General features: G+C 39.6%; 1 protein-coding gene across 6 annotated transcripts in view; it reads right to left on the bottom strand.

The window, feature by feature from the left end:
- arhgap32b (Rho GTPase activating protein 32b) overlaps positions 1 to 27,525 on the bottom strand; it is an 87,532-nt gene that overhangs the window by 15,360 nt on the left and 44,647 nt on the right. For 2 of the 6 annotated variants that reach the window (XM_026372036.1, XM_026372039.1), the window contains 8 exons: positions 16,874 to 16,960; positions 13,392 to 13,529; positions 12,471 to 12,563; positions 11,727 to 11,849; positions 11,368 to 11,445; positions 9,895 to 9,976; positions 8,025 to 8,075; positions 7,041 to 7,115 (listed from right to left, as the gene is read on the bottom strand). In XM_026372036.1, coding sequence (XP_026227821.1) covers positions 7,041 to 7,115; positions 8,025 to 8,075; positions 9,895 to 9,976; positions 11,368 to 11,445; positions 11,727 to 11,849; positions 12,471 to 12,563; positions 13,392 to 13,529; positions 16,874 to 16,960 — 727 coding nt within the window. The other 4 variants (XM_026372037.1, XM_026372038.1, XM_026372041.1 and 1 more) reach the window with 4 other exon arrangements.

The following is a 27,525-nucleotide window of genomic DNA, read 5'->3' as shown; positions in this document are numbered from 1 at the left end:
GACACTATACATTTTTTTTTACTGAGACGTATCTCAAGATGCTGTTAGGAATATTATTATGACAACATATCCCAAAACAGCCACTGTGTGAGATTCAGCCCACATTCGACTCATGGCTCAGAACATTGTTAAATTACCCAACCTGCTCAAGTGAGGTGCAGACTTCAACATGTCTACCAATGTTTTTTATTTTAGCTTTCTTAAGATGATCATATTTACTCTGTCATTTACAGTTCTCTGATGATAATTTAAACACACAGACACAGACACAGACACACACACACACACACACACACACACACACAATCTCAAACGGAACAATCCCTCTCCAATAGCCATTTATAACCACCCCAGTAAGTAAATAAATTGTGTTTAGAACCAAACTTGAACTGTGGGCCATTTCAATGAAGCAGCACAATCAATTCTGAATCAATAGGCAAGCCTCAGAGTCAGCATCTGCAAATAAGACCCATCATTTCATTTCAAGGAAAAGTGAAGCTACAGTTCGCCCTTCGCAGGAACTGTACCCACAGACAAAACCGCTGAGGCAGCTTTGTTTAGTCAGTGTTGAAGCATCAGAACGTGCCTTCAGTATCATGTAGGGGAGGGGGGTGGGGTCTGACTGTGCAACTGTGTTTGCTTACAATGACATGTTGCTTTTGTTTAGGAACCCAGTATCACTGTTAGACATGAGGAAGAGGAGTCCAATGACAGGCATGAGGATGTACAGAGACTCCCATCTGCTTAATGTCACAGCAGATGACAGCCTGAGGGCCAGTGTCTTTTTGAGCATGCTCAGCACTGAAACTGCCTCTGACAAACTCATGGCTGAAATCCAGTTGGGTAAAAGGCATTTAATTTAAGAAGAGTGGGACTGACAGAAGGTTTAAGATGGCCTTCTATGGCATTTCTTACAACATTTAGAGCTTAGGGGTTCTTCAGTGATGTAGTACTGCACTTTGACACAAGTTGAAATCCTGAAAGGGATAGCAGCAATATTTGAATTTGAAGCAGCAGAATTTAAGATGTCCTGTTTAATTGTTACTATGGGCCAGCTACACCATACAAGTGGATACAGACAGAGGGTCTGTATCCACTTGTATGGTGTTGTGTCAAGCACACAGACCAGACTCAAAAGCAAAAGCCACAGACACACAAGACTTCATGTTGTTTCAGACTGCATGTTTAAAACTCAAACTCAACACAACAGAATATTTCCAAAAGTCAGAATGCAGTGGTATATCCTTGACATGTCTCGATGTAGAGATGTTTACAGTTAGGAAAATAAGCACCAAAAGCCCGCTCCTGGAATTTGCATACACAACAGATACAATCCAGATAGGATGAAGTTAAACACAGGGCATGATGGTTATTGCCTGAGGAACGCTGACAGGTTTCAGTTGAAACTCTTAACTGTTTTTCTATAATGAGACTTTTGCCCGAGGGAGCCGAGAGAAAGAGAGGCTGGGACGTGATGAGCAGGGGGTGAGGAGAAAAGAGGCCAAGCATTACACTGCAGCAGGAACAATTTACAGACGTAATGGCTAACATCATACTCCGTTTCCCCACTCCAAACCACAAATACATCACCTTATTCTATTCAGTTAGTAAGGAGCGTTCTAAACGACACAGAGGAAAATTCCTATTTCAGAGCAACACAGCAGCTTCCTAAAGTACAACTGCAGCACCACTGAGCCAATCACCAGCCTTCAGCTTGAGAAATCTGATACAACAACTGCGTGTCAGTATTCCCTACCACCCACCAGCAGGCGTGACTGCAGCTCCCTGGGGCTTCATCACAGTCATAGTCTTTTCACTCCAGCTAGCGCTCCTTGGAGACTCGAGGGACACACACACACACACACACACACACACCCACGTTAAGTAGTGTAGCGGGAAATTCAAACTGCTCTCCCCTTTGCTGCTGTGGTTTCTGGAAGTCCTTGTGTCTTGGAAATGGACAGGCGGTGAGAGCAAAGGGTTTTGGCTGGAGTGTGATTTGTGGATGTGTTATAGGGTTACTTTAGCTACTTTAGTTACTTTACTTTTACTTAGCATCAAAGAAAAAACTTGATTCAAGTGACTAAGTGCAAATTTGAATATATTGCTTTTCCCCCAGTTTATCTTGACAGACAGATGCTTTACCTTCAGTCACTTAACAAGCTCTACAAGAGTAACAGTATTATTAACATTTCTTCCTGACTACTGATAATAAAGAGGGCAGTTTTTCCACTGAAATGTGACTACCACAGAGATAATCTTTGTATTACACCATGTTTACACCCACTAACACATATCCAACTGGTCTTTCTGGAAGGCCACTGAGTGTGTGCACAACACAGCAGCGTGTGTAAAAAGCAGCAATAGGTGACAATGACCTCTGTTTGGTAGGATCAAAACGCCTTACTGCTCCGTCTCTCCCTGCACCACAGAACACAGCGTCAGCACATGCGAGAGGAGAAGGGGGTGTCAGCTGTGCCCTGTGACGTCATGTACATCACACGCAAAAAAACTCAAATCTGACTAACACTGCCATGAATCTACAACACATGTGAGCACCAGTACCAAGAAAGTCAATGAGCGAACTTAAAGAGAAGAAGTTATCATTTGGAGAATGTAATAGCTGCTTATTTCCGCTTGGTTCTGTCAGGCCAGGCTTGATTTACTGTAAGGTGAAGGGCTACTTTACTGCACTCACAGATATATTGTACATCTGACATAAAATCTTGTTTGGACACAAGTATCCACTTTCTTTGTTACCTTCTAATATAGCGGGACAATATTCAGGAGTCATTATTTTAAACATATTAAATAACGTGTCAGAAACGGAAAGACAGTGGAGCCATGAGGAAGGAGCAGTATTTTCCACGCTTCATGAGACTCCGTAGAGATTCGGTCATATCACTGAAAGTGCACTGTCCCTAACTCATGCTCATGTAGTACAAAGTTAATGTCAACGTCTTAAGTGTAAGAAAAGTGGGTAGTTACTATGAGGAGGTAGACTATTAAACATCTATCCAGTTCAAACGTATCTTCTTACCTCGGCTCCATAGCGCTGGACTTGCCTTGAGGTTTTATGACGGGCTTTCAACAAAGTCCGAAGTACAACTGTCCACTCTACGTGTCTTTCGCTAGTTACCTACACAACTGTACGAAACTGCCACGATACGTCAGCTAAAAGGCGAAAGCTCGGAGAGATAATGCGAGTTAAAAGTTTGGACACAACGAGGAGACAGGACAAGAGAAGAGCGGCACACACTTTCCCTCTCCGCTCAGTCCGCTGCTCTCCAGAGCTGAGAGCTCCGCTTCTTCTGCCTGTCCGCGAACAACCCCGCACACGCTGCCTTCAAGCTCTCCCGGAAATATGGAAACTCTCCGCTGTCAAACCCAATCTTAAAAGCGAACCGTCTCACTCCTGATAGATATTTTACATTTAGCGAATGTGAAGTGTGAAGAGCATAAAGCAATATAGTTCATATATTCATGAATATACAGAATACAGACTCAAGTGACTTGCCACAATCAGCTCCTCGAATGCAAAATAACACACTGCTTTGCTGTACTTCTGTCCAGAAAGGACAAAAGACATTTCAAGTAACTTCCTCGGCCTCATAACTACATGTTGCTGACATCGTACCGATGTGTTTGTACAGCAGAAGTATGAAAAGTAGTTCATTTACCACGGCTCCACCTTTACCAGCTGCTGTTTCTGTTCCACACCAGGTGTCTGGTAACTTTAGCCTCCATTTTAAATTCATTAGGAGAAATGATATGTAGGCCTACAAGTCTAGTCCAGAATAAATCTGAATCAATCTGGACTAAACTTGTACATTTGTGTTATCAACAGCATCTCATTTAAAAAACAAACTTTTTTTGTATACTCAGACCACCTCTGGACAACAGTTGTTTACATACCTTTTATATCTTCCTCTCATGATTACAGTATGCCTTGCCTTCTTTTGCTAGCTTGCAGATGTACTAAATTCTAATATGTCCAACAGTACCTGAAGGTTACACAGGAATCAAGAAGAGGGGAGTTAAATGCTTTTAAACAAGTCTCTCCAAATTGAATGATTCCTAAATTGCACTTACAAAAATGTGTGAGCAGAATAACTGAGCTGAATACACTAAACAAGGTTTAATTTTGACCATTTTTCTGACAGGAATAAGACAAGTTGGAAAACCATATTGACTCCCTCACCTGTGTGTGAATATAATATTTGCTAATATGATTTCCTGGTCATTCCTTCACTAAGAATGACCTCTTAACCCACGAAAGCATTTTATGAATTTTATTAATTCCTTACCTGGCTTAGTCCCTAAGCAGTCAAAATAAAGTTGAACTAATTTGTTGTTGGTCCAGAATCACAAGACTGTCAGACTCTTCCACTGCATGTGACTGACGATCATTTAACAAGTACAAAGACATGTGCTTGGAATGCAGCACATTTAGCCAACTACAGGGACAATTTGAAAGTGTAAAACTTCTTCTTTCCTCCAATGTTAGGGTTTCCAGAGGTTGGAAACCACTGACCATAAGTAGTAAATAGTTCAAATCAGCTCATTTCAAGCTGCTACAACACAATAATCAAGTGAAACTTACTCATTCATACACTGCCCCTCCAAATAAAGTCACACACTAATATTTTGTGGGACTGTCTTCAAGCTTTGATTACAGCACACATTCGCTGGGGCATCATTTTGATAAATTTCTGCTTTCCATCTTGCTTCATAAAATATATTTTCACTCCAATATTGTTCTGCAATGAATAAATGCGCAGAGGAAAAGAACTAAAAAAGCCAGTTCAACACAACTATGCTGGATCCGTGCAACCCAGATCTTATACTTTCTTATGCGATTACCTACAGACTACAGAGACACATCAAGCAAGAAAATGCTAATATCTGAAAGTATAGTGTGGCATGGTCAAGTAAACAACATACAAACAATATACAGTGAGCTTAATTCTTCTGTCCAGCTGTTTATCTTTGGGACAAGCAAGGGACCGATCACCTTCTGCTCTGATGTCACCTAGCATTTAATAGGATGAGAGCTTAATGTTAGATTAACTTATCACACAGTCGCTATTTTGCATGAATGTGAATAATCAATTTGAATTCTGATGAGGTGGAAAAAAAATGGGGAAGTGAAGTTTGCAAAGGGCATGTTGTTTGAAACATAAACGTAAATTTGAATTTCTACCTTCAGCTTAAATGTCTGTATAATTTATAGCTTTGCAACAAAAGCACTGATGTAACTGTTTAACTAGCAAAGCATTCAAGTGATGGATGGTAAAAATGATGCAATAAAATGTGTCATCCAACAGCAAATAGTGGATAATCCACTGAAGGGAGCAGCGGTGTAAAAAGGATCTTTGTGCTTTACACACTCACTCAGTTTACATCTTAATTGGTAGTACAATAGTGGCACCTGAACCCCCAAAACAAAGGTGCAGTCTACTACAACAGCCTCTTATTAAAGCTCAAGAGCAACACGTTGCACAAGGGACCTTGCATAGTTTCACAGCACCAGGAAATGATTGGAGATCTTTGGGAACATGAGGACAAATCGTACTCTGTCTCACACATTCTCTCCCCATTTCCCTTCTTCCCCCTTTCACATAACCAGCTGTCTTGGCTCATACATGCTCACAGCTGCCCGAATCACTAGTCCCTAGACATGACGAAGGCCTGCCCAGAGTAAGGGGGGGGGGGGTTTGGGTGAGCTTACATCTGGGTCAGTTAGTGGTAGGTCTACTTGGCTCTCTGGACATTTTCAACAGGATGTCAACAAAAGAGTCATTTTTTTTACTGTTAGAAGAGTAAATTCTGTTCCCAGCTTCAACTATGAGACAACTCACACCGTTGGGTTCTGTTATTTTTTGGCCTTCTTTTTAACTGGAGCAGTGCAGCATGTTAATAATTTCCATGGTTTTACTGGGAAGCAGCAAAAGTTAGTGGTGAGCAGAGTGGATTTAAGCAGAGCAAGAATATTTTTCCAGTGTTGTGTGGCTCCCTGCAGGAATGTGCTCTTTCAGTAACCATGGAGCAGGAGACAGAGATTCTTACTGTTGCAGGACAAAGCTTAACACTCAATGGATGGGTTTACAGGCCCCTCTCATTGTAAAAGGATTAAATAAATCAAGGCCGGACGAGACCTAGCACCACGGCACCGTTGCTGTGGCCTTTCAGCTTCAACCAAACAGACACACACAAACACAGCTGGCCCTCTTCCAGACACAGGGTACATTCAGCAGCTTTGAGAAATTCTGTAGTAACCTGGCTCACCCCTGAAGCCATTTGCATACACCTTAAGGGGCCACAATACAAGAACAGGGGCCTGGGGGGACAGGACTGTTCTCTTTTGAGTGTACACTTACAGGCAGGTGCCATGTAAAATGAACTAAGGGACATTTAACCTGACAACTCAGAAACATAATACAACTAGTCTAATAAGAGTAATCGTGTGTGTGTGTGTGTGTGTGTGTGTGTGTGTGGGGGGGGGGGGGGGGGGGGGGGGGGGCAGCGGGGCTAAAGGACTATAATTCACAAATAATTAAAAGAGAAATATTTTCACATTAAACATTTTCTTATAAAAGTTAGAGTTTATAGCTATTTGAGTGATAGAAAGTTTACACACAGACACACACACACACACACACACACACAAGACAAAGAGTTATTCTCCTATTACTGTGCTATGCATGCTCAACCATTACTTCACAACCAGATGTGACTAAAGCCTTCCTGATCCACCTATAGAGTGTAGACATAGTGTGAATAAGTGTGGTCACAGACAACACAGTTAGTTTATTTAATTTGTGAAAATATCATCCTATGTAAGGCAACATCATTAGGTCTTTTCTGTGTGCAAAGTGAAGCTATAACCTGAGCTACACTCTTAATTTAAAGCAACTGTGACAAGTATGCGGACTAGCAGTCGTATTTGAGTCACACAGTACAAACACATCACTTGGGGTTTTGGAGTTAGTTTGTGGTTAGGAGGCAGCAGTGCAACACACCAAGGGGCTTTTGTCTACCTGAACTTAGGCTGTAGTGGTTTAGCGGGTCGGCCACCCATGCACTGTCCTGTATTACACTCTCCATTTCCAAGTCTGCATGTGTCCCGATGGACATATGGACCAACAGACAGACAGATGGATGGATGATGGAGACATGAGAGAATCAGCAGAGGGAGAAAAGCACTTCAAGTTAGACAACAAACAACTGTGTAGTTTGGAACTGAGGTCTGAAGCTTCGCATAGAAATGACACTTGGATGCTAGAGCAATAAACTAAAGAAGAAATGATAAAATTAGGTTAAAGTTACAATTAAGCATAACCTATTAAATAATCATTACATTCATTAAAATGATAGGCCTTTGAAATGAGCAAACTTATTTTTAACTTTTAAATTATAATCCTTAAGATTTTAAAAAACAATATTTGTTATCGTTTATGGTCTGCATTTGTCATAGCAATAGCCAATTAACACATTTACATTTTGTGACTGCCTTCTCATAAAGTGACTTTCATTGTTTGTGGCACGGTCCGCCATGTCCTCCATGTCCTCCATAAAATTCAAATTTTCTAGATAAATGAAGGATTGATAGGAAACAATGCAGCATATAATCAAATGTTTCCAATTTTATCATGTTAACATTGGCCTCACTTATTACTGTTGACTCTCTTAAGAGTGTATCAGAGCTGTGTTAATTCCTTCTAATGCAACCCTAATGTTTGGTATGACCCAAATTTTGGATCAATTCTAAATATGCAAGGAGGAAATGGTTAATTTACTGCTGAATGATTGCTTGTCGTCCCACCACTTGTGGGACCTAGAGTATTACACTCTAGTCACTGGTGTCACCAAATCGACCATGAGGAACATCTTAAGGATTATAACTTGACCTACAAACAACAGTACTCTCTACAAAATATCATACAAGTGCATGTGTATGTGTGTGCATGAGTGAGGGTTGGGTGAGTGGATGGGGTAGATGAAGTGTGTATACCAACACGCACACGGGGGGAAGAGACTCCAAGAAGCAGGCTGCAGGCCAGGGCAGGGTGAGGCTAAGGTAGAGGAGTCACAGTCAAATGCAACAAATCGAGACACATGCTAACATCACTGTACATCCCTGTGCAGTATTGGAAGTATTAAAGATGTACTGAGGTAGTGCAGAGCAAGCAGTGCAATTCTGACACAGGCAGTTCAAACAGCATTGCATTTAATTATTTGTTCTGCCACCGATAATGAACTTAAACCAGGATTTGCTCATTAAGAGCCATGTTAATATTACTGACAGGGCATCTGCAGGTGTTACAAAACCAAATATTACACTTTGTTTATTATCATTATTAGACTTATTTTAAAACTAAACTATAGATATTTGATTGACCATAGCTGATTAGATAACAGTTTCAATCTTAGTTCAAGAGCAAAAGAATCTGAATATTTACATGAAAACACTTGACCTGCAGACACTCTGTAAAAGAGGAAAACAGGACTCACAAAGACACATGCAAAACAAAACAACAACAAAGCCTAAAACACTGTTCAAAGCAGGGGAGGGGGCAGTCAAAGCTTGGACTGTGGGGTGTGCTGCAACAACTCTACACTCCAAAGTGCATTTTTGATCAGGCTCAAAAACTTGGGGTCTGAAACTTGACTGGCATGCCAAATAACATGGGTGCACTACAGTGCCTGGGATATCTCCCTTCTCAAAAGGTGTAGATTTTATGGGGTTGGTGTTTTTTTTTTTTTGTTTTTGTTGTTGCGTCATCACTCCACTACATCCTGCAGTTGCAGAAGCTTTTCAATGGCCCCTCTGCTTGCCCACCCCGAAGGTAACCAGATGGCTGTGACAGTGACTCATACTAATGGAAGATGTGATGTAGATTCATATACAGAAACACAATGGTGTGATCCAAAGGCCTCACTCTGTAATAATTCAACCCGTAAGTGGATGGGGTAAAGTTCTAGTTTAGCTCGAGTCTGCACTGCATTCATAAAATGTTAGGGATTCTCTTTAAATCCAGCAGGGTTTATGGTAAACATTTTCTGTGACAGTGTTGAGACTAGAGCATGCTAAGGAGCTTATCTGCTAACTCTAGAGGTAATAGGTTATCTAAATTATTTGCAGTAGATTTGCATATAGCTACAATATTAGCAGGCTATTTCAGGGGAGGATGTGTTAGAATGAGAGTATCTTTCACTGTACCATGATCATAAATTGCAGTTATATTACCTTTATGATGATTACTTTCTGCAATTCACTTTAAACAGATATGTATATTCAGAGTCATTTTCATGACATACCTCCACAAAATGTATGAAATTAGTTGATTTTGGACATACCTGTTTACCTCCACTGTATTACACACTCTTTCATATCATTTTTGAAGAGTGATTAGTGCTGTAGTGATTCTCCAAAGCCACAACAACATTTTTGGACCCTAGTTTACTTTGGACATTGAGTTTATTTATTTATTTTTATTTATTTTTTTTATGTGGGGAGGATTAAGGCCTCGTGAAACATGTATTGCCTACACTTTGTACTGTCGCTGAAAGCCTCACAACAAGAATGACCTCAACTCTTTATTGTCACTGAACACAACGGAGCAGGAGCTGCACAACTGCTAATTTTACTCCGGACACAACGTTACAACAAGAAATATCAGCATTCCAGGATAGTGTATTGCATTTAATTGTGTTACAGAGTATTAATGTGTGGAAGACTCCAGACTACACACTCACACGCACACCCAGAGCTACATCGTCTATCACAGGCATAACCATTTCCTGAAAGTACAGTCAAATCAGTAAGGCATTAACTGCCATTAAATTCCTTCCAACACACTTCTCTGAATGGGTTAAGAAGAAGAAGAGTACCTGGTTTTGGCACAGAGTTGGTCATGGACTGCGGCACTTTATCATTTATGAGCTCCACACACTCGCTGGGAAAGAAGCCAACCTGAAGAGTTGAAGAGTACAGCAGTGACACGGGGAGGAAGAGGAGGGAGGAAATGCAATTATTTTAGAACATAAAATGAAGAGACCAACAACACAGGTATGTACACTGAGGTGTGGAAGTCTTATTACTGTGATGGTGGTGTTAAAAACACAGTGACAAAGGGGACATTTGGGACTTTACTGATCAGGCAGTATTGAAATAGCCACATCCCTGGCATATAATAAGTGTGTTTGATCTCTCCTCTACGGTGTGACTGATTTTGTCTACACATCCCACATACTATTGGAATCTATAAAGTGTAGATCTGACGTAAATTACAGTCAGTGGGCTCATGGTCAACACCTATCAGTCTCAATGTGTTCAGAAAGAGAAGCTCTGTAAATCCAGAGGAGGGCAGTGGTCTACTGCGACTGACAACTTCCTTGAAACATAACTGCTCAGATCAGCAAGTGCCTACTGGCAGCCACACTGCCTGTGAGACTGGATGACAGTACTACATCTTCTAGGCAGCAAGCCAAAATACACAAGAGGAGCGAGCTTAGCGTGAAGTGGGGGCAGCAGGTCAGAGGTGGTTAGGCCAGACTTTAGCCACAAAACCAGACCTTGTTGCTTCACTGAAAAACATTCAGATCATAAGAAATAATAGAATAAATAAAGATATAAAGAATAAAAAACTTTTCAAAGACAAGTAAGAAAGTCCTTTATTCTGACATTATGACTATCATTAAGAGACTCTACATTTTTTAACTTGCAGCAGTATTTTTGCAACATCAAATGACAAGGCACAGCAATGGCCAATAACACAGGCACTGTCACAGCCCTGTGTTGTTTAATTGCAGAGATGTATTAAACACCTGCTTGCAAAATCTATATCAGAAAATACATTTACATTTAGTCATTTGGCAGGCACTTTTATCTAAAGCACCTTACAAGGGATTTGAACCCCGATCTCCTGTATGGAGGGTGCCGGTGCTCAGTCTTTCTCCATTATTATTCATGTGATACTGAGATGTTTAAAACAGTCATGATTTAATTGCACAGTTTTAAAGCTAAAAAGCTGAGAAACAAAATAGAGAAGGCTGTAAGCTAATACATTCTATATGATGCTGTGAACTCAAACTGCAAGGATTGCACTGGGGACCATGTAGGAATATGAATCAGTTTAGCATTACAGGGAGAGGCACACACCCTGTAATCTGCTCAAAAGCTTCAAATAAAAGAGGATTTGTATCTTTCTTTGTCTTCCAGCAAACTGAGTGTTTGAAATGTGCTTCACAAAGAAGCATTCTCTTCTAGTCTTTAAAAATACCTCAAGAAGTCTCAACAGTTTACAGGCAGAGGAAAAGCCGCCGACAAAATACATGTGTGCATGCGTGTTTATTGGTTCTTACCTGAAAGCCATGTTTGCCCCTCCACCACGTGGTATCTTCTTTAGGAGGCATGTCAATCACTGACACAATGTCGCCAACCTTTAGATGGCAACAAAAAGAAGGGGAAAGTCTGACTGACCTCTGTCTACAGAAGACATCAGGGATTTCTAAAATTGAAGGCATTTACATTAATGTTCATTTACAAGAACAGAACTTCAACAGAACTTCAGCTGCAGCTTTCTTTTTTGAGTCAAATTCAGTGTCACAAAATCATTATGCAACAACAGATTAGGGAAATGTGTATATCACTGGTACTCAAATGGAACGTCAGTATATCTAGAGACACAGAGAGACAGAAAGAGTGTGTGTCATGTTATCACCTCAAAGGACAGCTCGTCTGAGGCCTGGGCGATATACCGCTTGATGACGTGAGCGGCAGCAATAGCTGGCACGTTGATCGACGACTCTTCATGGACCAACAGATGATTCCCCTTATTGTCAACCTAACACACACAAGAATTGCAACAGTGGCACCCATTGGTTAGCAGATTATTATGCGGGTTAGACAAAATACACAACAACGTAAGCAAGGATTGTCCTGAAATAAAGTGAAGTTTATAACATTGTACTTTTGTTGTTTCCAGTTGCTGTATGAACTCAGTCACTTCAGGGGTTGTTATATTTTAGGTGCTGTTGATTACATTTTATCATGTGATGTAATGAACATATAGTTAATTTTTCCATGTTTGACCTTTTAAACATGACACAGGTCACAGGAAATCTGCTCACAAGTTGCCACACACAGATCCAACACTGCATCTCTACTTTCACAAACATTAACTATTGAACTTCTAGGATTGCATAAATCTGTGTAAGAATCAGAATTACGTATTAGCTGGAATTGCTACAGATATCTACTTATGATATTCCACTAAATCTGAAGTAGGAGGAATCTTTCTGCCATTGTTTGACTTTAACTTGACAAAGTTGTGATGTTTACAATTTGTCAGTTTTTTTGTTACATTAATTTTCCTTTACTGTATCTCTCAGCAGAGTTTAAAAATAACACATCAGTTTATTAAAGCAATAATGCAATACTCATTTTGTCATGAAGATGGCCTTACCTCCATCCACGTGAGGGCAGGACCACAGTTGATTTTGTTGTCAGCAATGGCTGAGAGCCGGGAGAGGTAGGCTAACAACATCTGAGAAACTGACTAACATGGAGGAAAACACATGGCCTGTTAGTGTCATTTCACTGACTTCACATACTACTGTTTTAGTACCATAATCATCTACTACTAATGCGCTGAACATTAAACATAGCTCTTACAATGGGTAATTGCAGTTAAACATGCCTTGAGTATAAATAATTATAAAAGTCTGTGGCCTCTTTTTGTGTGTGTTTGTTCAGGGACAAAAGCAGATAATTAGGCAGCTGAAAAGTGTTTTGGGGAAGTAAACCACTTCAAATGTCATGTTCAGCTATAACTTCACATTACAGGGGAAATTTCAATTTATAGTTTTTGGTGCCATGCATTTGCAAATTGAAAAAAAAGTGCTGAAACAAAAACTACTGAGAAGACAGGACTGGATGTCACTTCAGCTCTAGAAAGTCAATGTGTACATTAACACCAGTGGCAAATAAAATCTGACAATTAGCTAAAACAATTAATTCTACACACATAATCACTGGGGAGAATATAATCTGTACTTCAGATGGTTTGGTAAAGCTATCGTTTTTAAAAAACACACACACACACACACACGCACACACGCACACACACACAACCCTAATAAATAAACTGGTTTTACCAGATGGATTAGATTATTTTAGAGCCTTTATTTGACTTTGAGATTTTATCTGTCTCAACCATTTCACAGACAGACTAAAGATAAGTAACTGGCAAAATATTAAATCATATCACATTAAAACACAGTCACTGGAAGATATTTAGAAATCCCAATACATGGTTATAATAACAATTGATGTGTAGTTTGCAACTAACAATACTGTGCATGAGCTGTGTGTTTTCACTCCTAACCTCTGGCTGATCAGTCAGACTGTCCAATCGAGGCAGCTCAGGCAGCTGTGAGAAGCGGCGGTCATAAATGCAGAGGTGAAGGTGCTTGTCCAGGACACGGAAATCTTCATAGCTGCGCTTCACAATCCAGCTTCGACCCTTCAAAATGGAAGAGAAAAAAAAGATAGAAAGCACATTATTTGATTGAAGAGCTGAATGTGAGCAGTGTTTTCATCCAACTGAAGCCATGACACTCAAAATTTAGCTCTGGTGCATCCTGCTTCCACTGATCATCCTTGAGATGTTTCTACAACTTGATTCTAGTCCACCTGTGGGAAATTCAGTTGATTGGACATGATCTGGAAAGGCATACACCTGTCTATATAAGATCCCACAGTTATCAGTGCATGCAACAGAACAAACCAAACCATGAAGTCCAAGAATTGCCTGAAGACCTTAGAGACAGGATTGTATCAAGGTACAGATGTGGGGAAGGGTAAAGAAACATTTCTGCAGCACTGAAGATCCCAAGGAGCACAGTGGTCTCCATCATCCGCAAAGAGAGAAGCACCTTCCCGAAGAACAACCATCTCTGCAGCACTCCACCAATCAGGCCTGTATGGTAGAGTGGCCAGATTGAAACCACTGCTCAGTAAAACGCTCATGACAGCCTGCCTGGAGTTTGCCAAAAGGCAACTGAAGGACTCTCAGACTATGAGATACAAATTCTCATGGTCTGAGACTGAGACCAACTTCTCTCACATTGTCATTATGGGGTATTTTTTGTAGAATTCTGCAGAAAAAAATTAATTTAAACCATTTTTAAATAAGGCTGTAACATAAAATGTGAATACTTTCTGGTTGCACTGCACATGTTAAGATAGCCATTTATAATACCACAGTAGACTGTGAAGCGGGGATAGAACTACAACCCTGCTTTGCATAAAAGCAAACGCACAAGGGAGAATTTTATGAGGTCACGAAGAATAAATGTACTTGAATACGAGTTTGTAAAGACAGGCAATAACTCATTAAACTGAAAGAAGTTACATGCTGTGGTTTTAAATCACATCAAACATACATTTAATTTTGTTTAACAGATCCAGTTCCAGCAGCAGGTACTTGTTCCTCTGTCGGTTAAACTGTGGTGTCGCCCAAAGGACATTCTTGACCCACTGTTTTAAATTTTAATAACTCTGTTACGGCAGGTGATTTACAACCACAGTTCCCTCCACTGCCCTGTGGATGACACAATTATGTTAAAACTAGAAATTCTAGCAACCTAATGTAATCAGTTTGTTTCTAAAGTTGACACCGTCAGCAAAACACTTTAGCCTGTACTTGATCTTTGTGCACAACATAAAAAAACCAAAACCAAAACACAGCCCTGGGGCTCACTGCAATTGTAAATAAAAGCCCACTAAAACCTTTATCAGCCCATACTACTGTGAATCTTTATTTATTTATTTTCTAGTATTATCGTCTTTGTTTTAGTCCCCACTGACACTCTTCATGCCTCTCATAAAATCGTTGTCTTAAAAATGAAAAATAAAAAAGGGAATTAAGTCTCTTGTGGACTTGTATACTTTGATACTGGAAATGTCTTTGTAAACAAAGAACATCAGTAGCTTTTTCAGCACCCTTTAGTCTAATGCAATAACTAAATGCCAACCACCAAATTCCCTGACATTAAATCTAACTTTGCTTAAAAACAGGAGTGATTTCATGGATTTGTTGTTTCTTTTCATCCAGTAAGATGTAGCTCCTAACCTCAAAACACCACTGAGAGAAACTAGTGGTGGAAAAAGTCTTTTCTTTGATTTGGCCAAGAAAGATCTGTCTGTACTGGGGCCAGAGCTTGTGCGACTGGGGCTGCAGTGTACCACTCACTGATTCTACTGCTGTTTGAAAAGTGCTGGCTGGAAAAGACGGCACTGGGAGGGCTCTGTGGTCTCAGGGAACTCTTTATGCTCAGCTGTCCCACTTTCAGATGGTGCTTCTAGTTACCCCCTTTTTACTGGGTCTGTGGAACTGACCCTATCTCATCGTGCTTTCTCTGTTTAAAGCTCTGAGTTCAGTTCTTTTTGTCCTTTTTCATACAGGACTGGTGTAGGTTTTGCAGTTTTCCAATGACTGTTAGAAGTTGGAATTTCCAAGAACACAGCCACGTACTTTTGTGGCATTGCCAAGGTCGTACAAACGGAATATGATCTATTTAGGGATATTTATGAAACCAGAATCACAAATGTCACTGGAGGAAGATGGGGCAAACCTTCTGAGGAGCTGGTGCATGTCTGTGTTCTACTTCAAGACTCTGCTCTTATTTGGGTTAAGCAAAATGTATTGCACAACTTTACAGTGGCAAGAAAAGTATGTGAACCTTTTGGAATTTCATGATTTTGAGATTCATTTATTCAGAAAACATGATCTGATCTGAAGTCAAGAGTATTAACAGATATAATGTGCCTAAAATAATAATAATAAAAACGATTCTGATCTTTTATGTATTTATTGAGAACAACCATAAAAACATTATAGTGATAGTGAAGTAAGTAGACCCTTGCAATTAATAACTGGTTGAACCCAATTGTTTGTCTAACTGTAGACCGGTGAATTTTCCAACTTTAAGTAAATCAACAATTCTTGATTGTAGATCCTCTGAAAGCTCCTTTTGGTGAGGCATGGCATGACAGATCGGAATAGATTTTTTTTTTAATCAAAAATATTAGCACACTATATTTGTTAAAAATGTTGACTTAGATAATGAGATCACATTTTTTGACAAATGCAGAAAACATGAAATTTCCAAAGGGTTCACATACTTTTTCTTGCCACTGTATGTATACTGTTACTCTGACTAAGACTCTGACTAATTTTTTTCTACTGACAGGTTCTTTGCAATAACTAAACAAGAACACATGTTAGAAGATGACTACGGAGACAGCAGTGCCCATTGAAGAGAACACTCTCTGTCTACTATAATAAAAAATGATACATGAGATGCTGCCACTAATAATTGTGATTAATAATTTAGAGTTCCAATAAATAAATAAATGAATACCAGCCACTGTAATATCCCAATATGCAGAAACAAGTGTACAGCTCAGGGTTTGGAGAAGTTACAGTCTGGTGTCTAGTGTTTTCTACCCAGCATTCTTCAGTATCACTCACCCATCTTGGCATTCATCCACAGTTTTCAGTTTTGCTCTATATTTTCAAATAACTTGGGTTTTTAAAACAATAAGATAGGTGTTTCAGAAATGTCTGAATTTGAGCCAGCTCTCAGCTCACTGGGAGGAGCGTGCTGGGTTATCTAAACAGATTGTACTGAACAATCATTCATGGGTTAGAAATCACTTCTGACAAGGTTTTAGAAATTAGCTGAAAGTAAGAATATATGTTTACAAACATCTCCTCAGATGAAGTGGAGCCTGTGTTGTGGGAGTTTAAGTGTGTTTGCATTTCTGTATGACTACATCATCAAATGCAGCTGACTGTCTTACCTGGCAGTAAATATGAACTAAGTACACCAGCTCCTTAGACTCATAGCCATTCCGTGTCACTTCACACTGTTCGTCCTCAAGAGACAACTGAAAGACAAGACACAAAGAAAGATAGGTTAGAGCATCAAATAAGCTTTTTACAAGAAAAAAGTGTCAGATCGTAATCTACAAACTATACGTTATAATATTATAATGTAACACCTCAGCTCACATCTTAGTTCTCAATTTTTTTTAACACTTTTTGAGTAGGGGTGCATAAACAGTAAATTCTGCAGTGGACAACTACACCTTAAAGCCCGCCAACCTTTCAAGAGATCCATTATTACAAACTTATGGGTCTACAGCACCATAGTCATCATAAAATCTTTTCATGATCCCATGTTTGACAAACATGGCAGGCATATAATGAAGCAAACCAAGATTTTACTTATGTAATAAATATGTTCTTATTAATATTATTACTTGAACCTAACCTAACACCTGAAGGTACCTTTCCGACATCACTGTCAAGCCCATAGAATCAAAGTGAGTGAAAGTAAATACTGACCTGAAGGGGGTGAATATTAATGCAAACACCTTTGCTTTGTAGGAACCTGTTTTCACTTTGACATTAATGAGGTATTTGTCTGAATTTCTTTTGCCAAATTTGCCAACTTTTATTGACCATGATTGATTTATAATGTCAATAAAAGGCTGAAATATCCAAGGGGGTGAATACAGGCACTGTATGTAAAGCAGTGTGGCCATTTCAATATCACATATCCAAAACTTTCTAGCTTGTAGAACACAGTAGAAAAGCAAAGCAGCGCACAACCAAATATACAGTATTTATTCTGTTGTTTTCTTTTTGCTGTGCAGGAATGCCATCTTTTGGGATATTGCCGGAGGACACGGGTCAGCAACGACATTCAATACTGGAAATTCAGCTGTATTTTCCCCATGAAAACAGGGCCCTGACATTAAAGTACCATGTTTGTACCATGCTTGTTCAGCAGTGACAAGACTGTCGACATCATATTGCTCAATATTCAACCTGTGCAAACCTGAGTACACTGACAATCAGTGTGAGCTATACACTGTGTGGTTTAAATCTATATTTTTAGGACTTTTCTGTGATATGTTACGTTACTTTGATATAATTAAAATAGTTACATTACGTATTACGTTTAATAGGTTAGAATCTGCAATTATAACTACCTGTGTAGAAAATGACAAAGAAAAAGAAGGCAAAGAAAAAAATAATGAGTTTTAGTGCATCATAAGCTTTTACATGTATACATACAAACATAAAAACTAAGACTGTGGGTATTTATGTGCAATGAGGATTGGCTTAACAGATACTGTCCAAGTAATGTGATGGTGCCAGCAAGGGGAGAAACACACATGGAAGTGTTTTTGTTCCCATTAAAGTGGGCTTGATTTAAAGAGTTGTTAATGGCGGGGCAACGGTAAATAGAGCCTTCTCAGAACAACAATATCCCTTTTCTGTGGCTGTGTCTCTGAAAAGAGACACAAACTAGCATGGCAGCAAATGACCTAATTACCTCTCTGTTGTTTGGAATCTGCACTGAGCAACCCAGAAATGTTTTGTGCTCAATGCACAAGCAAAAAGCAGTTCTCCTGGCAGAGCAGCGAGCAAGAAGCTATAAAAACAAACTTTAGAAGCAAGCGACAGAGGAAGGCATACAAACATTAAAAAAAAAAAAAAAAGCTTTCTCCCATTGAAATGGTTTCTTAGTGTGGAGCTACTGTACAGAATGCTTGAGGGGAAAAAAGGACAGGGGCCTAATGACCAAATGTGACTCAGGAGAGCAGTTCTACTTGACTAGAATCACTGCTCTTGCAAAACACAGTCTAGGACAATAGTCAAAGCACTGTTATTTTAATATACCATGTATGATGGCTCAAAACCATACTGGCTAATGTAATGCAATAATTAATTATACATTACCTTTCAGTCCTATCTCCTTGCATATAAGCTGCCAAGTTTTAACAAATTTTAATACAGTTTGTTGGTAAAATTATTAGAGAGGTTTATCTACTCCTTTGAATGTCAGAGCAACAAGGAAAAAAGTAATGTTCTTGCAGATTACTCAGTGATAGTCTTTTGCACAGCAAGGAATAATTGTGTGTCTATCACACAACTGAACAAGGGCGTAACAGTTCTGAAACCAAGATGATGCCAACCCTCCAATCTAACCTGCCGTTTGCCTGCTGGAGACATCCTACCTCTCTTACAGTCTCTCACATTATATTATGTATTAAGACTCCCCTACATTTCATACAATATAATCAAATCATGATATTTCTAGCTATAAGAGGATCTATCCCTTGCATTTGCAAGAGGGGCTTTAAGCTAAGAAAGTAACATTGTGCCTGGAGTAGCATAAGTAGCTGTCAGCTAATGCTCTGGTGCACTGTATTCAGTGACAGTACACAATGGAGGTATTTCGAAAGGCCCCAACCCTAATGAAAACATATATCACTGACCCAAAAAAAATGTGTTAATTTACTTTTACAGGAGCTCTGCTTCTATTATTTCTTTTCATCAATTAATATATACAAAAAGTATTTAACAAATCTGTTCTATCGTTCATTGACTGAGCTTTAACATTTATCATGATAAATAGTGGTTGTTAGTTGCATAATCTCAATCTGAAAGATAATCGTGTAGTAAAAATTGTGACTGTTTGTTATAATGTCACTGCTGAGACTGAAGGTCTGGGTCATCACATTGGACTCCAAGGACCTTTGACACAGTTGAATTCACTGCCATCAGCAAGGACCTTTTAAAGGTTAAAAACTGTGTTGGTGTATTCTGACATCTAATAGGTGCTCCAACAGCACTTCCTGGGCCATAACTTAGTTTCTCACTGTTGCATAAAACAACACATCCCAACCATGGCAGCCACTTGCTTTGTTCTAATGTACCCTGTATAAATGCAAACTGCCAACCTGTAAAACTGTCACAGTTCCCTTCAACGTGAACTAACCGTACAGAAAAATCAGTCTGGTAAAGGTCAAATCCAACGAGCATGCGTGGAGTGGAAGCACAAATCAAAATATCTGTAAAGAAAAGTACGATAAGAATCCAACTCTGGGTCTATAAGTTAAAATATTAAGCTTAAGATTACATTCTCTAGAAAAATAAAATGATGATTGTAACAGAGCCAAATATTTCAGACAAACATTACAAATGAGCAATAAATTGCTTTCAAATCAATATAACAATTTAAGAGAAAACTATGTTTTAAAATCGCAAAGCTGACATGATGACTGCTAACAAATTTAAGGGCTTGGTGATGACACTGAACAAGTGGTAGGTATAGCATGCAATAGTGAAGCTGTAGTGTAGTGGGGAAAAAAAAAAACAAAAGAAAAAGGAAATGCTATTCTATACACAATTCCATAATCCTTCTTCAGCACAGCCAACGGAAGGTGAAATGACAAAGTCTGTTTTTGTCACTCTTTCCTTGAGGCCTTAAATGATTGAGTTCTTACTTGTGTACCCTACATCTTGTAAAATTCAGTGCATGCACACATCTACTCCTTTACAGGGACATGTGAGCCATTAGTGCCAAGTCCTCACCTATCTACTGTATGCCCACTGATAAAGCCTGCAGAAATCAAAAATGTTTTTTTTACTGAAAACAGTGATATGTGCACTATAGACCAACATAAGAGGAGTCATTCATAAGAACTTAATAGAAATAAGGACTCCTGTCACAGAACAAAATGAAAAGAAAACAATCAAATGTGGACTGTTGGACTCCTGTCTAAATCTCTGTTAGTGAAGTGACCATCAAAAAGATTTCTTTAGTCTTATTGAAATCTGACTGCAGCAGGAAGAATATGTCTCTCTGAATGAGTCAACCCGCCAAGTCATATTAATTATCATGTACCTAGAAGCACAGGTTGGGGTGGAGGAGTACTAGCAATCTTTTACTCAAGCTTATTAATCAACTCCAGACCTAAACATAGTTTTAATTCACTTAAGAGCCCCATTCTCAAACTGTCAAGTCAAAAACCAGTCCTGTCACTAGCTCTGAGTTTTTAACTGAATTCTCAGACTTTCTGATTTAGTTCTTAGTGCAGATAAAGTCTTTATGGTGGGTGACTTAAACATCCATGTAGATGTTGATAAAAACTGCCTCAAAACTGCATTTAATTCTATATTAGACTCCATTGGCTTTACTCAAAATATAAATAACCCAACCCACTGTTTTAATCACACCCTTGATCTTGTTCTGACATACGGTGATGAAATTGAGGCAGATTCTTTTCACTCTATATATGTCCCCCTTGGGCAATATTATTAGGAAACACCCTATAAATTTCCATTGCTATGCAGATGATAGGCAGCTATATTTATCTATGAAACCAGAAGAAACTAATCAATTAATAAAACTTCAAGCTGTTTAAAAGACAAAGGCCTGGATGTACTCTAATTTTCTAATCCTAAATTCAGACAAGACAGAGGTTATTTTGTTTGGTCCCAAAACCTCAGAGACACCATGTCTAATCATATCATCTTATCCTAGATGACATAACATTGGCATCAAATAATACTCAGAGTTATCTTTGACCAGGATATTTCCTTTACATCATACATAAAAGAAATATCTAGAACTGCATTTTTCCACCTTATATTGCTAAAATTAGGAGCATCCTGTCTCAGGCTGATGCTGAAAGGCAGACCCTCTCTCTGAGCCTGATTCTACTGGAGGTTTCTTTCTCTGAAGGGAGTTTTTCCCCTTTTGCCTAGCACTTGCTCAAGTGGGGTTGTTGGGTTTTCTATATACTTCTGTATACAGTTATATTTTGTAAAGTCTTAAACCTTACACAGTAAAATGCCTTAAGATTACTTCTGTTGTGATTTGGCACTATACAGCTAAAATTGAATTGAAATTGATTTGAAAAGGATGCCCTCCCTGCTGAATAACACAACTGTAAAGCAAATATTAGTTAAACTTCTCTGAGGTTAGTACTTGTGGAAACATTTTAAGTGGTGTAGAAGACTGTAAATCCAAGGGCCAGTGCCTGCTGACAGATTCACCACTTTAGCAAGTGCTTCTGCTTTTAGCCAGCAGTTTAACCAAATTACAACTTAGGACAAGATCCAAAGCCCAGGCCGGATCCTGTGACAGACAGGTTGTCTGCCATTCTGTGCCTGTTTTCTGGAGTGCGTGCAATGTACCACATCATAATTTAACTTCAATTTAATCTGCACCGACATACACCATCCCTGTAGCTCCAGCATAGCTTACCAATAAAGGCTAATGCAATCTTGTCAGTCCTTGGAAAACTGGATTTTCTTAAACCATAAGTGCACAAATAATAAAGTGAGAACAGGTTGTCCCTATATTACTAAATTAATATAGTATTAAATATTCTATTAGCTATTATAGATGTTCTGAGTTCAAGTTCATGCACTGTGGGAACAATGGTAACAATGAGAACATAGCAGGCATATGGTAAACAAGCAACACCTGATTTACTGAATAATGGTCTTAATTAAAATAAATGCAAAGCACAGGTCAGAGACAAAGGTGAAGCTGCACTGTGCTAGCAAATGTTTCTGCAGAGCCAGATTTTGGACACAAGCAATTTTGATGAGTCCTGAAGGCACACAAAGACAAAAGGGGGAGCACTGCCCTGAGAACTGCACATAGGCATGAGAAAAATAAAGGAATAACAGAACATACTTTCGTAAAACATTTTGTACTCACAGCAGCTGAAAGTACTGGTTTTTCCTTGCTCCTTGTTTTAGTGCCTACACTTTCCTTCCTCTTATGCCGTGGAGCTTCATGTGCAGAGTTTGCCCAAACACTACACCACCTGTCCCCAGCCTCTATTTCTCTACGTGAGTGTGTGTTTCTCGAGCGTGAGAACCTATATCCTGCCTCGCAGAGTCCAGAACACAATTCCCCTCAGCAGGACATAAATGTCAGCTCTCGACTTTCTTTCACATGCACTGTAAAGCTCTCCCAGTGTGGGATTTAGAGACAGGGTGGAGGCAATAATATCAGCAGCAGCAGCAGTATTGGAGAATGAGAGGTGGACGTGGTGGTTTGGTGGATTCTTCAGTGGGTCAGCTTTCATCTCCTCCATTTTGCCCTTTCTGTCATCCTTCCATTGTGATGCCCCATCCTGAATGTTCTCCCTTCTTTCTCTTATTGTCTTTCGGTCTCTGATGAATGCCACTCAGCAGAACTTTAACAAACTATCTGATTCGCAGCAGGAAATGCTGTGAGGGAACCAAATAGAAAAAAAAATAAATCAGTTTTGCTCTTCTGCCATTCTCACTGTCTGATTTCTCTGTCCCTCTGCCACATGCTATTCTCTCCCGTTTTCCTCCTCTTCCCTGTCTGACATGCTGGCTCACCCCTCCCCCTTCTCTCCTCCTCCTCTCCCTGTCTGGTTGGTACATTCCCGGGACAAAGAGCAGGGATGGAGATGGAGGGAGGGAGAGGGAGAGAGAGAGAAAGAGAAAAAAGAAGCAGAGGAGGAGAGGGCAAGAGGTAATTGAGAAAAAGGGGAGGGGGTGAACTTGCAGGAGAGTAATTTTCTGTCTTTCCACATGTGCAGTCCTTTCTCTGCCATTCTCTTGCACAGCAGTATTCTCCTAAAAGTGAGAAAATGTGAACTTCTTGCAAGAACACAATTATTAAAGACGGAGAGAGAACTCATACTGTATCTTCAACACTATGCGACCAAAGCCTGCATTTAAAAATTCACTCTGCAATAAATAACCGCGGCTCACGGTCTACCACACTTGTGAAGTAGAAATAGAGTCACCAGAAATACAACCTTAACCTCCCCTCTGCTAAACGGCTGGCTCTCAGGTTGCAGTCAAACACTTCAAACTGGAAAAAAAAGAAAGGAAAGTAGGCTGCATCAGCTGAGATGACTTCATATGTGCCATCCACACAAGAAGGATTAAGATGAAGAGCGGATCTTTAAGCAATCTGGCAGCCTCGCTGTGGAGGGCGTGTGGGAGCCGCCATAGGTATACAGGGCTCACAAAGCAAAACTACAAGTAAACTGTGATTAAAAATTCAAATAGAGGAAATGCAGCAATGCGTGAACTGACAAACAGTACCCACCAAGTTCTAGGTGAACTAGGAGCCAGTCCTCCCAATGAGCTAAGATGTAGGTTTAGACTTACTGCCAGATCAAAGCATTAAATCATTCTCTAATGCCAGCCTACCTATGAATATCAAATGATAATCCAATGATGACCCAGTTCATTCAGTTTCCTGCTCTGCCAGGGGGGTGACCAGACAGACTGATTAATCACAGACAACATGAAGGGAGGTCAGATGTTGTCCAGGAAATGTGCCCACAGGTGAAGTTCCAGAAACAGATGCAAAAAGCAAATGTTTGTCATCAGATATGTCATCAAACATTTCCACTAATAATGATGCACTAGGAACAATTGTGACATAAATATTATTGTTGAGAGAATAGATGAAACAGCTGCAAGTACAGCTGCAACACACAAAATAAACCCATGATAAAACGTGTGCAGTGACCAGTTTGAGAAAATTGTAAAAACTATGACGTTACAGATTTCCAGCAGACAACTGACTGTGGATCACTCGGGTGTGCCACTGTGCTACTCTGTTCTACCGTCAGACCCATCATCGACTCAAATCCCAAAGCGGAGGACTCCTGACTTCACTCTGGCATGACTAACTAAATCGTTTCTGCTTCACTGAGAACTACAATGTCATCTTTGGAATTGACTGCATTAGACACGGCAGTTTAGTGAGCCAATAGTACGTCATCTTAAATGCAGATATGACAAAATATAAAACAACAAAAACAAACAAACAAACAAACCTATAAATAAAAACAAACAAACAAAACTGTTGACAGTCATGCTGGAGGTTCAGTGAAGCCATAGTATTTAGGCACAGTGGTGCTGTGAATGTGAACATCACTATCCTATAATGCTAACAATTCGCAGATGCAATTGTACAATTTGCATATTGGACAAATTGAAATTTGACAGAGGATTTGATGGAGGAAGAATATAGAAAAGACATTAAGGGATTATTAATGTCGCAGTTGTGGTCGACATGACTGTCTGTAATTTTACAGCAACCCATTAATATGTTGTTAAAGGCACATCATTCAACCTCATGGTGGCACCACATTAGCAGCCACTGTGATTCATTGTCTAGGAAGCAACAATGTTTGTACACACTGTTGTGGAAAACCACCAAATATATGTTCAGATATTTTGGACCAAAGCTGCTGTCCCTAGAGCCACACCAGCTAATAAAAATAACCTCAGTATAAGAACAGATCTAGAGCTAATAACTTTTGGATTTTCAAATAATTTGCAGTCCTTATTATGGACAAATACCACTGAGAATGTGTCAAGAAATGTAATATATTTCTGATATTTTAAATTCTATATGATTCTTTAAGTGCAACTTCAACATAATCTTAAACACAGTAATTTAAACACACATTGGTTCACAAGGTAAGAGAAGGGGTCAGTCGTTTCGTACCTTAGCTCCTCTGGTCCAGGACCTTACAAGCAGCTACACCAACATCAATGTGTTCTAAATGAAGTACTGGTAGCTAAAAAACAGTAGTGCTGCTTGTTGGCCCACAGTTATCGGCCTTGCATTTAGCACATTTCCCATGAGTCTTCTCTGCTGTAAGTGTAACACAGGAGAGCTGGGCAGACTTCCTGAATGCTACTACACCAAAAGGCCCAGAGCTACATTGTGATAACCACTATTCTAACCATATGCTAACCATTGAGCACCAGAAAATGTGCTGACTTTGTACAAATTCCTCAGGGTTGGTGGGTGAGATTGTTCATCCACCACAACAAAATAAAGGAATCCAAACTTTAGCAATTTCTGCACTTTAGTCTCGCAAGGAGATAGCAAAAAAAAAAAAAAAAACAAAAACCTCCTGGCAGTAAATGTACTGTTTAATAAACTCTGATATAATTTTGTGTCTGTCCATTTAATTTAGTATGGAAACAGAACTCAACTTGTCAGTTTAAAACTATGAGATCTTTGACTCCCAAACATCGTTCTTGGTGATTCAACACTATTTATGAACAGGCAGCATATATACGTAGGTTGAAGCCTATCATTGATGTATTATTTTCACAAATGTGGGGATGACGTTTGCAGGAAATAGGAGAGTAATGGGATTAAAAATAATGACTGATCTCCCATGACACTATATTCACACTGTGGTAGTTTTTAATCAGACTAGCACAACTAGAAGGGTTTTTGTAAAAGGGGAGAGCTGCCTGTGGGGCTTTGCTGCAGCATTCCACAGCTGAAGGAGGACGTGTGATGGGGCTTTATGTAAAGTCATTACTTACAATATAAAGATGGATCAGAGGAGTGCAATGAGATTGAAAGAGAGAGACAGAACTTACGGTGAGGAGACAAGTCCATGAGTTGGAAGAGGTTCGCAAAACAAATTTCATTAGGAGAAAGATTTGATTATCCTACTGTAAATGCATTGTCACACACACACACACACACACACACACACACACACACACACACACACACACACACACACACACACACACACACACACACACACACACACACACACACACACCTCTTGAATACACACGTGTATAACCTAACACACACATACTAACAGATGAAAGGACCCTGAGTGGCGCTAAAAATTGATTCCCACCTTTGTGCAGAGAGTTAGGTCAATAAGTGCAACCTACTAATTCTGGCCACTCTGCACACTGCTGCTACCTCGGCATTAGCCATGTGCCCATTATGATCACACACTAATGTATTGGATAATGTGCAGACAGGGTAATATTCACTAACATTCGGAGGAGCTAAATGGCACCTCAACAATCCAGTTTTACAGAATGACTGGAATGTAAAAAATCCCCAAAGTCATCTCAATGGCAAAAGGATATTGCAAATTTTGTCTTCTCTATCTTGAATTCATCTTCATAAGGCCAGGAAACGGGATGAGATGTTCCAAACGTGCTTTTATGCTCCTAGACTAAAACATTTACTCCAGCAGCCAGCTCAGCAGTTCAAATGTTCCCACGTCCCACGCTTTTACCCACTGGAGCCTCCGCCTAGCTGCCCCCCCAAGGTCAGGTAGTGGAGGAAAGGACAGTTTGTCAAGTGTGAAGGAGGAAAGGGAAAATAAATCAGTCTAGTCAAGCTGCAAATGCCTTAACATGAGAGCATATGGAACAGGGTCTGGGCCAGGAATGTTTCTTGCTGACTGGTTGGATGACAGTTTAGTGGACAAATCACAAACGTTAAAGGGAAACATGAATAACTCTCTGGGAATGTGAACATGGATCTGTATGCCTTAAGACAAACACATGTTCGGCGCATGGATGCAGACAGTTCTCACAGTTCCTGATGTAAACAGTTGCTGGACAAAGCTTTCTATGAGGAGCAGAGAAAATTCAACACCACAGTAAATCTGCAGAATATAAAGTCTCAGTGCTAAACTCATTGATTAATCAATGAATATTCTCAGGGAGGTGCAGTGCTAAAGTGGCTACTTTATTACAAAATGCATTCTAGTTTATTTTATAGTTTACATTACATATAAACGTTTATTTCTCAGCAGATTTGAATTACCAATGCTCGTAACTAAATTCCAATATTGTC

The sequence above is a fragment of the Anabas testudineus genome, chromosome 14, assembly GCF_900324465.2.
Source record: "Anabas testudineus chromosome 14, fAnaTes1.2, whole genome shotgun sequence".
Lineage (NCBI taxonomy): Eukaryota > Metazoa > Chordata > Actinopteri > Anabantiformes > Anabantidae > Anabas > Anabas testudineus.
This window is presented reverse-complemented; position numbering and strand designations above follow the sequence as displayed.